At 42.0% G+C, this 16,181-nt stretch overlaps 2 protein-coding genes across 2 annotated transcripts in view; one reads left to right on the top strand and one right to left on the bottom strand.

The window, feature by feature from the left end:
- sgpp2 (sphingosine-1-phosphate phosphatase 2) overlaps positions 1-4,352 on the bottom strand; it is a 28,604-nt gene extending 24,252 nt beyond the window's left edge. The window contains exon 1 of the mRNA XM_088344947.1: positions 4,211-4,352. Coding sequence (XP_088201073.1) covers positions 4,211-4,219 — 9 coding nt within the window. The 5' untranslated portion in view covers positions 4,220-4,352. The remainder of the gene's footprint in view (positions 1-4,210) is intronic.
- Positions 4,353-11,310: 6,958 nt separating this feature from the next.
- rnf228 (ring finger protein 228) lies at positions 11,311-15,783 on the top strand. The gene is given in 2 exon segments (XM_088345900.1): positions 11,311-11,565; positions 11,567-15,783. Coding segments are annotated over 2 exon segments (771 nt in total). The 5' UTR covers positions 11,311-11,545; the 3' UTR covers positions 12,318-15,783.
- The last annotated feature ends 398 nt before the right edge of the window (positions 15,784-16,181 follow it).

Below are 16,181 nucleotides of genomic sequence, written 5' to 3'. Positions count from 1 at the left end.
TACCAAAGACCTTTCCTATTTTGATTCCTGCCTGCCTTCGGTGTCGACCTGTTTCTGCCCCACTCTTACGACCTGCTCTCCTGCCCTGGCCATTGACCTGCCCGCTAAGCTGTATCGATCCTGAATACCTGTCACGGAGCTGCCATTCTGTCCAACGCTGCTAGCGACCAACAATCGGCTTCCAAAGCAAGCTCTGATAACTCATTCCAATAAAGATTCCTTTAAAACAAACGCAATTGGGTCCGAGATTTCATCCTGGTGCCTGACACTAGTGCAGCTTAAAATCAAATTTGTACAAGTCAATGTGCTTGAAACTTACGATTATTGTACCATAGACTCCGATAATAATTCACAAATTTGATCCATCACAAACCTGATGTGTAAAATGTTGAAAAAAAGACCTGTTGAGAGAATTCCAGAAGTATAGGTAAAATTACAAACCCCTCCGTGTACTCTACCCAACATTAAATTAGTCCTAAAGCACAATGGTGGGTCATTGTCAGAAGTGCTTGGAGATGCGCCTCTGGGGTTGTCAGCCCAAATTGTTCACCCCAAGTGAGGGAAAGCAACGTCTTGTGATGAGGCCTATAAAACACTCTTCAGGGCTAAAAGGGGAGTAGAACACAGGGAAAGCTGGTAATGGCTAACTAGAGGGAGGAGAATTACTGTGTTTAGCCTGCCAGAAGAGGAGAGGGTACAAGTGAGTGTGTGTATGTATGCTCGGGGGTGAAGGGTTCACACAGGGGGGCTGGCGTAGCCAGGATGGCAGCAAGAATTCTATATCCTACCCTTAGGGTGCCAAACAAGGGGTTCAAGCTCAGGGCAGCCACTGAGCGCTCCAAGCAAGGACACAAAGGGCAGAAAAAACATGGCGCCTGTCACACGCTCTAGTTTCACTTTTCAATATGTCAAGACCTCTTTTTCTAGCAATAACATCATTCGCGGGGCTCTCGTGTTGTGACATCGTCTAATAGGAAAAACATCTGAAAAGGTAAAGGTCTTTTCCGTCAGATGTCTTGGTGCAGGCCCCCTCAGTTGGGGGCCTGATCAGTCTGGCCCCGGTGCTCCCCAAGCCCTGGGGATATACTTGCAAGGATGGTGTCATAGACAGGTCACCGGAGGGGGCGGAAGGATGAAAGGAGGTTGAAGGGTGAGAATGGGCAGATGGGTCTGCAGTGGGAAGAGAGGCAGCTTTGTCAAACTTGGGGCCATCAGATTGAAGGCTGGTGCAGGGGCATTCTGTAGATCAGGGGTCCTGAAACTTTTCCTGTGAGGACCACATTACTTTCCCCTTCTCTGATGGGTCAGAGTCAGTTTGTGTGGTGATTGCAGGGGTGCCTAAATGTAAACATGTATTGTTTTCCAGAAAGCCACTATCAAATAACCCTTCTGAAGAAAAATCAGAAAATAGATAATAACACTTTATGAAAATAATAATACCCAAATAACACTCTCTTGGTTCTCCACTAGAATAAAGTAATTCAATTTCTGTCCAAGATCAGCTTAGTGGTCAGAGCACTGGACCACTAGTGATATAGATGACTTGTAAAAAGGCAATAAATTTCATCTTATTATCACGCTAATTTTAGTCACGGTAACAAACACGAATGTTAATTTTGTTGTGCGTTTCACCTGTTTCAATAACAATAAATTCTATCCTTCTATTCTAATGCAAGAATTGAAATTGACATGGAGGCAATTAGCCTGTGGCCCTGCTGAGGTGTCAGGGGGCCCAGAATGCTTCGATTGCAGCCTTAAGATCAGTGTTGGGTCTGGTGTCTCTCAACTTCCTTTTTACATTATCCCACAGATTCTTTATGGGATTCAGGTCAGGAGAGTTGACTGGCTGATTGAGCACAGTAACACCATGGTCAGTCAAACATTTACCAGTGGTTTTGCCACGTCTTGCTGAAAAATAAAATATTCATCTCCATAAAGCTTTTCAGCAGATGGAAGCGTGAAGTACTACAAAATCTCCTAATAGAAAGCTGCATTGACCCTGCCCTTGATAAAATCCAGTGCACCAACACCAGCAGCAACATGACGCCCCAGACCATCACTGACTGTGTGTACTTGACATTAGACTTGGGGCATTTCCCTCTTCCCAATATTCTTCCAGACTATGGCACCTTGATTTCCGAATGACATGCAGAATTTGTTATTATCCGAAAAAAGTACTTTGCTTCACTGAGCAACTGTCCAGTGTTGCTTCTCTGTCGTCCAAGTCAGCTGTTTCTGCCGCTGTTTCTGGTCCAAAAGTGGCTTGACCTGGGGAATGTAGGCACCTGTAACCCATTTCCTGCACACGCCTGTGCACTGTGGCTCTGGATACTTCTACTCCAGACTCAGTCCACTACTTCCTCCGGTCCCCCAGTGTCTGGAATCGTCTGTTCTCCACAATTTTCCGCGCGATAAATATACAGTATGCACTATGAAATAAAGGGCCCCCTCCCATCAATCTCAACATGACATTTTGATTAATGAAAATAGTTCATGACTCAAGGAGAAAAAAAAAACCCAGCTGTTCTTAGCTATCTCTAAGGCAACCATTTTGAAAGCGGTATTAAGGGTAGATGACAACTCAGATAAAAAAAAAAAAAAAAGAACAATCACAGCACACCTGAGTTTTGGACCGTAAACGAAAGATTCTGCATGAGAATTTGTAACTACTTCAGCATTATCAATAATGCATGCTTTCAATCCACGAGCCAATGACAGTTCCCATTGATCGATTGATCATGCAGTGTTATAGCACCCAACCGCGTGTTGTAGCACCAGAACTAACCCAACGTGTCAATGTGTGAAAAAGTTATTTTAAAGCTGTGGATGACAAGTTAGCGCTCAAGATTGAAGCTGATGCCAAGCCAGTACCATCACTTTTCAAACACAAAGAACTGAAATGTTGATTTCACAGACATGCATTGGTGTCTGTAACGCAACTTTGAAAGCAACGAAAACCTTTTATGTTTTTCCCTGCTCAAAAGCAGAAGTCCTTTTCAACGTGGATAACTTAGCGGAAAACTCATGTTTTTTTTCCTCACAGAAAATTAGATAGACGTTTTTGAAATAGATATATTCTTCCATCTTATAAAATATCTGATCCTTTTTTCTTTTTTCACTCCATCTTGTAAAAGGGGATTACCTAGTGTCTGAAATAACGTCTGCCCGGACGCCCGGAACGCATCTTTTACGTCGGGTGTACAACTTTCAAAACGTCTCCGCCCGGGTGGCCGACCACATTTTCAAGGAAAAAAATTAAAAAAGCACAAAATGTTTTTTAAATCGAACGTTTGCTTTATTCCGATTTCGAAATCTTCGTTAGATTCTGACATTTCGTAATTGCGGCTCATTTAGCAATTTGCATACTCGGCAGCCGATCAGAAGACAGCATCGAATAACTTCGTGCTTCCTGACTTTCCCGAGCGTTATAAGGTCGTGCATTTGCATTTCATTTTCCAAAGTAGACGCACAGAAAACACAACAAAAATGGAGAGGTGGTTAAGAATCGGGCCAAAACCTCCTGGAAGAAATATTCAAAAGAAGCTAACAAAATTGATGACGCTACAAAACGTAAACGTACATTAAAAGCATCATGGAAAGAGGAGTTCACGTGGCTTGTAGCAGACGACGCAACGCAAACATTGCATGAATGAAGATGAGTAAATACAGGTATATCCTGATGGCAGATGGAAAACAGCGATGTCATATGAATGTTATAGGTAGATTTATAATAAACTTAATTTTAAAGTGTTGTTCTGTTATATATTCTGATGATCAATCCTTAATACTTTGCAACAATGTTTTTTTTTTTGCGATGAGTCTTATTGTGTTTCAAGTTGTGAAAAATGGGGCAGGAACTTTATGGCTCGGCAGGCAACTTTTCAGAGTTGTCTGCCCTGGTGTCCGGTAACTTTTTGTCATGAGTTTCAGACACTGGATTACCTCATGTGCGGTTCCTTCTTAAGTCAAGTCAAGTCAAGTCATTTAAGGCTTCTTCATTTTCCTCATGTTGAGGCTTTTGAGTTTTTGCTTGTCCTTGCGTAGGTTTTATATCAGGGGTTGGTGTTATAATAGTCTGTGGTTTGCAACAATCTGTGGTCTGTGCAGCCCTTTGAGACTCTTTGTGAATAAGGGCTATACAAATAAACATGACTTGATTTGACTTGATATAAAATCACGTGTGTTTTGTTTAGGATTGAATGCAACTCACCGTCCACATGTTGATGAGGCGTCGACAGAGGAACGGGTCCAGGTACCAGTGAATACACGGCAGACATGTAATGTAAAAGACTTCATGACCAAGACCGGCCGAGAACAGAAAAAGAAAGTGCAGCACCCAATTTTGCACTTCATAGTCGCATAATTTGCAGTCCTGTGAGACAACAAACAACAACAAACAACATTATTTTTTGAACAAAAAATGTAAAAAATAAAGATGTATGTTCTTTTATTATCCGATTCACTTAATTTAACAGTGCTGTGAGTAAGGGCCCAGTCACACAGCCGTTTGCGTCTGTATCGCGGGTAAAATTTTGCGGGGTTTTTTTTGCCCGTGGTTGACCGCGATGGAAAATGCGCAAAATTGGCCAACCCGCTGTTCACCGGTGGTATGCCCGCAAAACAGACGCCGGCGACTGTTCCGCTTCCTCATCGCGTCATTTCCGCGTCATTTTCTAGTGTGGACCACGGGTATAAAAGCTGCCGAGCCGGCGTTATGCCGAGAAATGCATCCTTGCCGAGATTTGCATCCCCTCGCTCCTACAACCACTTTTACCTCGTTTTATCTAACTTTTATATCACTTTTAGGGAATTTAATGGCGAACATATAACCAAAACCACTTCGTCTTGCATTTGTTGGGAATGTAATACAACTTAAACCATTCCGTCTTTGTGTTTGTTGTGAATGTACCGTAAAGCTCATTATGCAGAAATAAGCTTTATGGTAGAGTGCATAACAGTTTCAATACGAGCGATTTGAATAGAAAAGGCAAAATAAACATGTTACCTGCTCAAAAGTGATTTGTATACGGCGTGCATTACCGTTCGATTACATTCACAACAAATACAAAGACGGAATCTAACCCCAAAATTGGCTCTTTTATGTACACTGTTGGGAATTAAATATTAAAATGTACCGTTTACCAAATTGTTCTAATTAGTTATCCGACTCCATTGACCAAACACAACCTACATTCACCCAACAATTTATGCGCGCTCGTTTCTTGATGAAAAAATATAAACAAGAAAGACGACATTTTCACACGGGGGCAGATTTAATTTAATCATCTATTAAACTAAGTGTACTCCATCGAAAATGGCCGAATTAGTGTCGTTGGAGTCCCTGGGAAGCCTTCATCGCAAGTCCTTTAGCTCTCTCCTATTTGGCCCATGTCTCCCCGCAAGATGGCGTCTCGACTCTTCCCATGGGTGTGCCAAGGAAGTCCCCCCTGGGCGTCGCGATGTCTGGAAAACTCAAAACAACACCGAGCGTTTCTACATCATCAGGGCCTTGTTCTCAAAACATCACCTGCCGTCTTTCGTCAGAGTCCTGTTATCAAAATTCTCTGGTCAAAAAATTCTGCATTTGGAACGGCGTGACGTGTCATTGAACTACAACTCAGTCAGTGAATATCTTGCCTTAAACTCAATAAATGTAACTTGTATTCAATCGTATAAAATCCTTTATAGTCAAGTGTATAAAATCCTTCAACAGTTACCAAAATATTTGAAGTAACAAGGTATTTTTATTTTGTTACTTCCAACCGCTAAAATGCAATGTTTGGGTATGTAAGTTTTCATATCAAGCTCAACACTTCACATTTTTCCTGAGCAAAATATAACCAAAAAATATTTGATGGTAAACCTTAAATGGACATTTGAACCTTTCAACTGTTTGAAACCACAAAGTCAAAAAGGCAAATGTTAACATTTTTACTCTGCAGACGAGGATCTGAAAAGCAAGACTAACAAGAAAAGCCGGTCAGAGCTTGATTTACATTATGTGATAAATGGAAATTCGACTCCTTTCCTGGTTGAATGATCACTTCTCACCCTACAATGTGTAGTACATTCATCATCTTTGTATTTATTGTTGAAATTGCGGTCCTGGCGGTCCGACGTCGCCTTGCGTAAACCACATGATCGCTGTATCTCCTGGGTGGAGGCAGCAAGCGCACGTTCTCGCCCTTGATTGGGACGCGCCGCTTGAATGAGATGAAGTCCGCATCTTCTCTGAAAACCCGCCACGAGCTCCGAGTCCTGCAGGTACGCCAGAGCCTCCAGTTTTATGCGCTCGAAATTCAGTAATTTTGAAAAGGAAACGAGAGGAAGTTACACCTGGCTGAGGTGAGACCGGCGCCGCGCGCAGGTGTGGCTGGTATACGTCACAGGTGCGCGCGACTGGGCGGTGCTTGGCGTACTTGGCAAGGGAAGGACCTGTAATAGTTAGCAGTTATAAACGTTGACCTTTCATCTAACGACAGGGCGTGTCTACTATGTCTGACGACTTGCATAGTGGATTGCTGAACATTTTACTCACATTTCCATACCTGTTAACCTCAGCCTCTTCTTCTACTCCTCTTATTATTGCTTGCAATTCCTCTCACTAAGTCAAGTCTAGTCGTGTTTATTTGTCTAGCCCTTAATCACAAGGAGTTTCAAATGGCTTCACAGACCATACTATACTATTACACCATCTCCTGATCTAAAACCTTCATGAGGGCAAGGAAAAACTCAAAAACCTTAGCATGAGAAGAATGAAAGGAACTTGAAAAGGGGCCGCACATTTAAATTAGACTGCTGTGAAAAATTATATATGTCCCGTACAGGGTTGGGTAGGGTTACTTTAACTTGATTACTTTCAATTACTTTTGGATTACTCCAATACCAAATATGCTAATAAAAGACAAAAGAAACTAAATATGAATAAAATTACAAAATTATGTGCAGGCTTGGGGAGTAACGGAATACATGGAACGGCAAAAATGATGTTGGCAAGGTGTTTGGATTTATTTTCATTTTGTTTCTGTCGCATTTTATGTTAGTTTGGCCGGAGATCAAATAGATCAAAGCCAGGAGAGAAAGCTTACCACGTGTTGTAAGTCATAATTGTATTCATATTTAGTTTCTTTTGTCTTTTATTAGCATATTTGGTATTGGAGTAATCCAAAAGTAATTGAAAGTAATCAAGTTAAAGTAACCCTACCCAACCCTGGTCCCGTATAAAATACGATTTATTTATTTTTTTAAATGGTAATCGGACCCCTACTTTTGATGTTGTCTTTATTATGATGACACAACTGCTTTGTTTCACTGTCTGTGTTATGTCATCCAAAATGACCTAAAGTAAAATGATAAGTTTGAAAATATACGGTTTTATCGGAAACATAATAGCAAATAACTCAAAATAAGCAAAATTTTCTCATCTAGCAGATTACAAATCATTTTGGTCATGGTGGCTTCTTTTTCTAATTTGCGTTGAAATGAATTCTCATTCCATACACCTTTACCATCAGCAAGATAAATGATCAAAATACCTAGTTTGAGGATTATTTTTCTTATTTTATTGGTGAAACAAGATTTAAAACAATTAAAATAAGGAAAAATAGACCTAAAATCTGTAAGATTTGTGCCAATACGTTGAGATTGTAATTTATGCGGTTGTAAGACAATTTGTGCAGGGCAAAAAGCAAACTAAGCCTCCCGTGAATATAAATTTTGTCGTCCCTTGCTTTTTGGCGCTTGTGGTTTAGTGCAAAATGTTCCGCGATCACATATAATGAGTCTTACAAACACAACACAGCAACTATTTACTCACAGCAAGATGTATGTGACTTGTAGGCTCCGAAAAGGCTGAACCGGTTTTCGTGAAAGTGTACAAAGTTGTACTCTTGGCATTCGCGAGTGTCTTTAGCTAGGTTTTGTGCCCCAATAAATACCAAGAAAGTCTATGAGGATCTACTTTTGCTGTCTGCTTTTTCATGGTCTGATTTTATGGGATCTCTAACGCCTGCTGGCAGCCAAATTGGGTACGACAACTCCCGACCACTCCAAGTAGCTGAATCCAATCTTTTATCGGTCTGGCAACACCGTTTTGTTTGTAACAGCAAAATTGCTAACCACAATAAGTAACTTGTACTACCTTCTTAACCACATTGATTATTATTACAGTACCGGGAATTTAGGCAACATGACTATTTGAGCTTTAAATAAAAAGAAACACGCATAAATGATGCGCCGGGAATTTATTTTTAAAGATTTTTGATAAGCGGGGTGTTGTAATATTTAAATGAATGAAGTGTGCCTTGACTCAAAACATGTTGAGGAACCCGGCGCTAAAGTAGCATTCACAGACTTTTTTGAAAAGATTTCTTACATTTTTAATCAGTATCCGTAGTCTCAAATTTTTTAAGACGTGTACCCCAATTTGGATTATTATTATTTTTTTTAATACCCCTAATTATTAAAAAAAATGTGTTCCTATTTTACATTAGTTTTTATAACTCTAAAAAGTTGTGGAGTTTTATGCCAGTAAACAATATTTATATTTAAAACTTTAGAGATAGGGAAAATATTCCTGCTCCTCACCAGCCCTTTGTCTGGACAAGGGGTGTCAAACAGGCGGCCCGCGGGCTGGATCAGGCCTGCTGAGGGATTGAATCCGGCCCGTGAGACAACGCTGAGAGAAGCGGAAGAGAAAAATGAACTGCAGGTCGAAATATGTCCAGTTGATGTCGCAAAAGCCAGGTGTCTCTCACAAAGACGCTGTACTTGTATTTCTTGAACTCTCTTCCTCTCTCTTTCTTTCTCTCTCTTTCCTCCCTTTTCTCTCACTCACTGTCTCTCTCTCTTTACTCCCTCTGTCTCTGTTTTTCTATTTCTTTGTTCCTCTTTGTCTCTTTTTGTCTCTGTGTTTTTTTACCTTACATTGCTCTCTCTTCCTTTTGCCTTCTCTCTTTCCCTCTCTCTCTTTTGCTTTCCTCTTCTCTCTTCCTCCCCTTTTCTCTTTCTCTCCTCTTTTCTCCCCTTCTCTCTTTATCTCTTTTTATTTCTCTTTGGATTTATTTTTTTCTCTTTCTTTCTTTCCACCTCTCTCACTATTTCTCTTTTAATCTCTTTTGTTTCTCACATTCTTTCTCTCTGTTTTCTCTCTCTCTCCCTCTTGCTCTCTCTTTCTCCTTCTCTCTCTTTCCTTGTTCCACGCTCTCTTTTTCTCTCCCTCTCTTTCTCTTATTTCGTTCTCTTTTTTACTTTCTCTCTAATCTACTAGTCCCGCAATGGAGAGAATGTTTTGTCTATCGTGCGACCCCCGAGTTACAATGGGTTTGACACCCACTTTAGACCAATTTTGGCAAATACTGATAAAACTCTAAAACTACTGATAAGCGTTCTCTTAACTGCAAACTAGATACACAAGTTGAAACAATGTAAAGCAAGGGTCTAGAACTCATGGCCAGGGGCCATTTGGATCCCATTTGGACAACAGTTTGAGGCCCTCGCCCTAATAACAAGGTAAATGTATCATTTGAACACAATGTGTTGTAGTATTTGGTCGTGCCACCCAAAACAAGTGACCATAAAACACAAATGGTCCACAAGCCCACAAGTGAGTTTGAGACCCCTTCTTGAGGTGATCCTCATGTTATGTAAAATAAATATGTTTCTTGACCTGCGAGTATTTACAAGGCACATCTATATAATAGTTCAAGTATTTTTTGCGGATTATTTAACTCAATATTTTTTTTCAAATGAACAACACATTTTACCCCAATTAGACACTGAATAATACACACCTTTAATGTATTTCTGTTTGGGTTTTTTTCATATGATTCGAAATGTGTTTTATTTTTGAATCTTATTTTGTGTAGGGAATTAAAGAAGATATAATATTTGAAAATAGCTGAATGTTTTTATCTGATCTTTTTTGTTTGAAACCAAATTTGGGAAAACCTCACTCGGACCCTTACTATACAGTTTGGGACCCCTGATGTATTGTTGATTGAATGAACTATTAGATCTGATTGTCTGATAACTATGTCAAGAAGCAAATATTCGAAAATCAATGATCATGAAGCTCATTAATTGTCATGATTACCAATTCAGAGCACCTGCGACTGCTTGATTGGCGCCAACAGCCCGGACAGCTGATTGGTTGATGTACTCCTTTTAAACCCTTGACTTCCAAGAGATCCCTGTCAGATCGTTATGCCAACCGTTGCTCCCAGCTCGGTAAGCTCGTACGTCAGACTCTGTTCCTGCCCTGCTTTTCTCTGCCAACCTGTTTCCGGACCTGACTCTGCCCCGTTCTGCCTGCCTGTTATCCGATCTGTTTTGCCCCGTTACCTGCCTGCCTCCTATGGCCACCCTCGTTTCCGAACTTGACACCGCCCTTGCTCTCCAGTCCCGGCTATCGACTTGTAATTCCCGCCTGTCTCCTCGCTAGACACGGAAGTTCCACTTCTGCATCTCCTGCTCCCCTTGTCTGTCAACCATCGGATCGTGGAAGCAAGCCCTACTCTCCCTCTTTATCAATAAAAACTGAGAAAACGAGCGCTATTGGGTCCTGTGTCCGTTTCTGGTCTGTGACATTAATTACAACTAGATGAGTGAAGGAGTTATATATGACTTAAATAATAATAAAGTTATAAATGAGGAACTCGTGCAATAATAAAGATTTAAGCGGTGACACATTTCAATATTAGAGCAATATCTATCTATCTATCCATCCATTTATCCATCCAACCAAACCATTCATTCATTACGCTGTGCATTCCGCCATCCATCAATGCCTCTATATACAGTATCTATCTATACTGTACATTTATCTATCTGTCTATGTATCTATCTAACTATATATCAATATATCTATATTTGTCCACACAAACATCCATCTATCTATCTATCTATCTATCTATCTATCTATCTATCTATCTATCTCTCTCTCTCTCTCTCTCTCTCTCTCTCTCTCTCTCTCTCTCTCTCTCTCTCTCTCTCTCTCTCTCTCTCTCTCTCTCTCTATATATATATATATATATATATATATATATATATATATATATATATATATCTATGTATCTATCTATCTATCTATGTATCTATCTATCTGTCCATCCATCTGTCCATGTCAATCTATCCATCCATCCATCCATCCATCCATCCATCCATCCATCGGGCAAATGTTATTCGTAGATTGTTCCTCCACAAAATCGGTCAACGCCGTGGCTTAAAACTAGGCTCGGCCGCCCCCACCTTCCTGGTGGGTGTATGAGCTAGTCAGTGAGCGCAGCATTACATCATCTGTTCCCCACGCAGGGTGAAGCGAAATTAGGCCATTGTGAGATTTCAACGGCACCCCAATCGTGATTTTTGTCGGATCAGCCGACGCCCCCCGCCCCGCGCGCTCCGCATCACAAATGATGAAGCAGACGCGCTCCAGTCTGACTGCGGGGACGACAGCGTTTCCGTGAGGAGAGGGGAGGGGGGATCGACTCGGCATCCACGTCAGCATCTGTCCGCCAGCTTCCTTTGTGTTCCACGGAGAATGTGAATGGCGAAAGATGACATGGCAGATAGATTCAGCATCAAAGGGAGCAGGACTTCGCCTGCACCCCACCTCCGCCATTTCCTACGAGGAATACGAATGCAAAATCTGCTACAATTATTTCGACCTTGACCGACGTGCGCCCAAGATCTTGGAGTGCTTGCACACATTTTGCGAGGAGTGTCTCAACACTCTCCATCTCCGTGAGGAGCGGCCATGGCGCATCAGTTGCCCCTTGTGTCGCCATCGGACTCCGGTGCACGATTTCCGGATCCGGAACCTGCCCAACAACACCAAGGTGACGGAGGATTTCCCACTCTACATTGACTCGGACCCGCTACCCCAGGACGCTTTGCCGCCGTACCCCCCACCGTTACATCCGGCTCTTGTTGCCCTACGCCGGGAGGAGGCGTCGGCGGCATCCGGGTCGGCGTCTGGGGCCACCCCGTCCACTACTGTTTCCACGGCCACGACCATCTCCCAGGACTCGGTTCGCTATGACAGCTGTCAGAGCTGCAAGAGGGTGGCGTTAACTACAGGTTGCGTGTGCGTCATCTTCTCTTTCCTATCCATGCTGGTGCTTCTGTTCCTCGGCCTGATCTTTGTCAACAGTCACGGCATTCCCCCCCTCCCGGCAGGACCTATTTGCTTATCGGTGGCCAGCATCCTGGCCATGTTCTCCGTGGTGGTCACTTGGCTCATGTGCTGGCTCAAATACAGACCGGATCACGAAACGGGACGCTCGTCCTCTGCCGGGAACTCCCGGAGGAACGCCTGAGCTGCTTTTGGACTTCACGTGAGATGCTGTGACGCTCCTTCTTACCCCTTTATCTTTTCTAAGGTGTTCCCCAATGGCCTTCTAAAATGTCACAATACTTCCCGAGTGATACCGCCCGTTAGGAATAAGCGTGTTTTTGTGTTGATGCACATTGTTCACCTTTGTCACTTTCTCCTTTTTTAAAAGCCGCATCTGCAGGTTTTCTATCCACTTTGTCAATGTGCTCCATGCGCTACTGAAAAATTAAAACCATGCTTTGTATTTATAGACCCCTTTCCGTGTTTGTAAACAATGCGACGTGAGAGCTGCACGCGCATTATGGAGGCAGATCGTCGGAATTCGTGTCAGTTTCAACCAAACGAATGACAGAAAAGGATTGTGGATCGTAGATAGTGACAACTCAAATTAGCACAGAGAATGTGCAAGCAACAAGATCGACTTTATTTTCGTGATCCAAGTCAACACAAGAAAAAAAAACGTCTTCTTTTAATCGGCAATATACATACATTTTGCGAGCTACCTTGATTTTGTTTTGTGTTTGACATGTTTGCCTCATAAACAACACCGGTCCAAATCGGCTAAGTAAAAAGTAAACTCTTATTTTTCCAGCAAGTTATGAGGACGAAAATAGTTGCTCAGTTGACCAGTCATTTACAATGGCTTAATTCACACTTAAGTAAAATTGAGAAGAATTGACTTTTATTGGCTTGCATTCTTAGTGTTGGTGGGGTCAATGATAATAATGAAAATTAGTCAACAATAATTATTATTCACTATATATTAACGTTCACAGTTCATGGATCTTTTAACCACCTGGGTCGTAGGGGCACTACTACCTGTGGTGTGTCTTGGGCAAGTACAGCCTGGCGGTGCCCATCCCTCTCCAGGCTGTTTTTTGGGTAGGGGTTTGCTCCCCCTCATGAAACAGATATAACTGGTTTCCATGGTTACCAGTAGCAGGAAGAGCCTCCTTAATTGACTCTGATACAGCATCTTCATTATCTTGTTTTTCAATATAAAGTGTTATCCTGCTCCTCAGAGATGATTGGGACCCCGGCAGTTACGGGCAGCGACATTTGACAATAGTGATACTAAATTTTTAAACACTGGAGAATGAAAGAAATATTTTTCCAGAAATTTTGAGTATTACATCCATCCATCCATCCATTATCTGCACTGCTTATCCTCAGTAGGGTTGCAGGGGTGCTGGAGCCCATCCGAGCCATCGTTGGGCAGTGGGCAGGGGACACCCTGAACTGGTTGCTAGCCAGTCGCAGGGCACACAGAGACAGAGAGCTCACAATTCAGACCGGCAAATTAACCTGACATGCACGTTTTTAGAATGTGGGAGAAAACCGGAGTGCCCGGAGAAAACCCATGCAAGCACGGGTAGAACATGCAAACTCCACACAGGAAGGTTTAATCTCATGACCTCAGAACTATGCCGCACACGCGCTAACCACTGTGCTGCCGTGATGCCAGTATCACATTGTCCAAAAATGTATCATTACTAGATATCTATTATCCCCACTGCTTATCCTCAGTAGGGTGGGAGGGGACACCCTGAACAGGTTGCCAGCCAGTCGCAGGGCACACAGACAGATAACTCACTCGCTCATTTACACCTAGGGACAATTTGGACTGGCCAATTAATCCAACATGCATGTTTTTAGAAGGTGGAAGAAACCCATGCAAGCACAGTGAGATCATGCAAACTCCACACAAGATGGTTGGTTGCTGGATTCGAACCCATGACCTCAGAGCTGTGTCGCGGACGTGCTATCCACTCAACCGGCGTGCTGCCTAATACTAAATATATATCACATAAAATAAACAATTATAATAAGGTTAAAACTATTATTAGCATAGTCTAATCAAAACTTACAGTCTATAAGAAGCATTGGTAGCAAACGCAATTCCCCAACACTTATCCTACTTCTACTTACTGCATTCTGCATTCAAATTCATCCGAACCAGATCGCCACAATTACTTACCAGATATGAAATGGGCACCGCAAACGCGGATATTCCTAAATGTGCCCTTGGTTCAGTCAGTTATCTTAATATTTTGCAGCCACAGGCTCCTAGGGTGCTTTTGAAAAGGCCTGTTAAAAAAATTGTGTTACTGTAATTTGTGATTTGTGCACCCGAACACACAACAGCTGGGCATTATTTTTTGGTAAAATGTGACTCTAAAAATGCAATTTAACATACATAACTCATCTTGCTCTATTCAAACTCATTCTGCGACATAGACTGAAGACATAGGCGGGAAAGGGGTCTATTGTGTGACAGGGACGTGTGTCTTTGCCCCCAGTGCCTCAGCTTGTTGTTCAACCTTTACTGCATTTAGCAACGTACATGTGCAGTCACTTGCAACAAAGCATCCACTTGAATAGGAGAATACCTTTTGCAGCATTTATACAAGATCGTGTCTTTGAAGTAATGCTTTACACCATCTTTTCATTTTGGTTTGATCTTCAATTTGATTTTGGATGGCCCATAGTTCAGGGATCACCAACCTTTTAAAGCTTAGCTGTGCTTCCTGGCTGCTTGATTAGTGTGAAGGGCTTCCCATTTGTCGCACGTTTCTGAATCATCAAATCTGCTCTAATCATTTTTGATTATATTATCATTGTGTAATCACTGTGTTATTATTAGGTAGATCTTATGTTCTGGACGAAAGCTAAATGGATCTGAAAACTGTCTTACATAAAGGGCCTTTTAATACCAGATTTCTTTATTACGATGTGATTATTCATAAAAAGACAGTTAGGGGATCCTTTGTTTTTTTTTTTACAGGAGTTCAAAAACGTCTGTGATAATCAAGACCAGCGAAGTAGAGTTATTTATTTCTGAATTTATTTATTTAATACTCAAGAACAAAACCAATTTACAGGCTCATGTATTTATTTAACAAATACAAGTAGTGTACTTTATTGTCAGGATCAGAACGGAGACAGGACCCACTTGCGTTGCGTTTCTCACAAGTTTTTTTGAAAGAAAGAGAAAGGGTTGCGCCCACGATCCAGTGATTGCTGGACGCGGGAAGCAGGTCGCTCTGAACGCTGAAGTGGACGTTCCGTGGCGAGCGATGGCTGTGTCGGGTTAGTAGCCGGGACAGGAGAGCAAAAACAGGGTCGTAAGCGAGTCGTAAGCCAGGAAAGGATAGTAGACGTGGTCGGGGACAAAAAGAGGTCGAAAGCCGGGACGAGAGATCAGACATGGTCAGGATCAAAAACGTGTCGAAGCCGGGGGACAGACGGGAGCAAAATAACAGGTGGGAGTTAGGGTCGAAAAAAGGCTTGCCTAGAGTTAACTGAGGTTCACAGACGGACTGACATCAGGGGACGGATAGGAGTGGGTTTAAATAGGGACAGCAGCCAAACAGAGTCCGAGGCAGTTAGCGCCAAAGGAGCGGGAACAGGTGATTCACATCGGTAATTATGACACTTTTTTTTTTTTTTTTTACAAAAAAATTTTGTACTGTCAATTTATAATTTGAAAAAGAATCTTGTCGTTTTATTGCACAACTGTATGGATTATGGACTCGATCCACTTTACTTTACATGATAAAATGTCGCCATCATGTGGACGTGATGGAAAACTTAATTTACCTTCCAGTTCTTTTCTACAAAAAACATATATTTTTCCATTATCAAACATTTTTGAAAAAAGCACCTCTCTGGTGGCTCTAGAGAGTGCCAAAGACCCTCATGTGGCTCCTGAGCAAGTTTAGTGGGTAGATAAGTCCAATTTTGTTGGTGATAGCAAGCATCTTTCTAGGTCCAGAGCGTTTTTTTGACATTATGGCTTTTAGAGAAGCTTGAAAATGAAAAAGATTTGCGCATACATATTGTAGGT

The sequence above is a fragment of the Urocampus carinirostris genome, chromosome 10, assembly GCF_059441175.1.
Source record: "Urocampus carinirostris isolate Australia breed hairy pipefish chromosome 10, RoL_Ucar_1.0, whole genome shotgun sequence".
Classification (NCBI taxonomy): Eukaryota; Metazoa; Chordata; class Actinopteri; order Syngnathiformes; family Syngnathidae; genus Urocampus; species Urocampus carinirostris.
The sequence above is the reverse complement of the archived record's forward strand: the minus strand, read 5'-3'. Positions and strand labels throughout refer to the sequence as shown.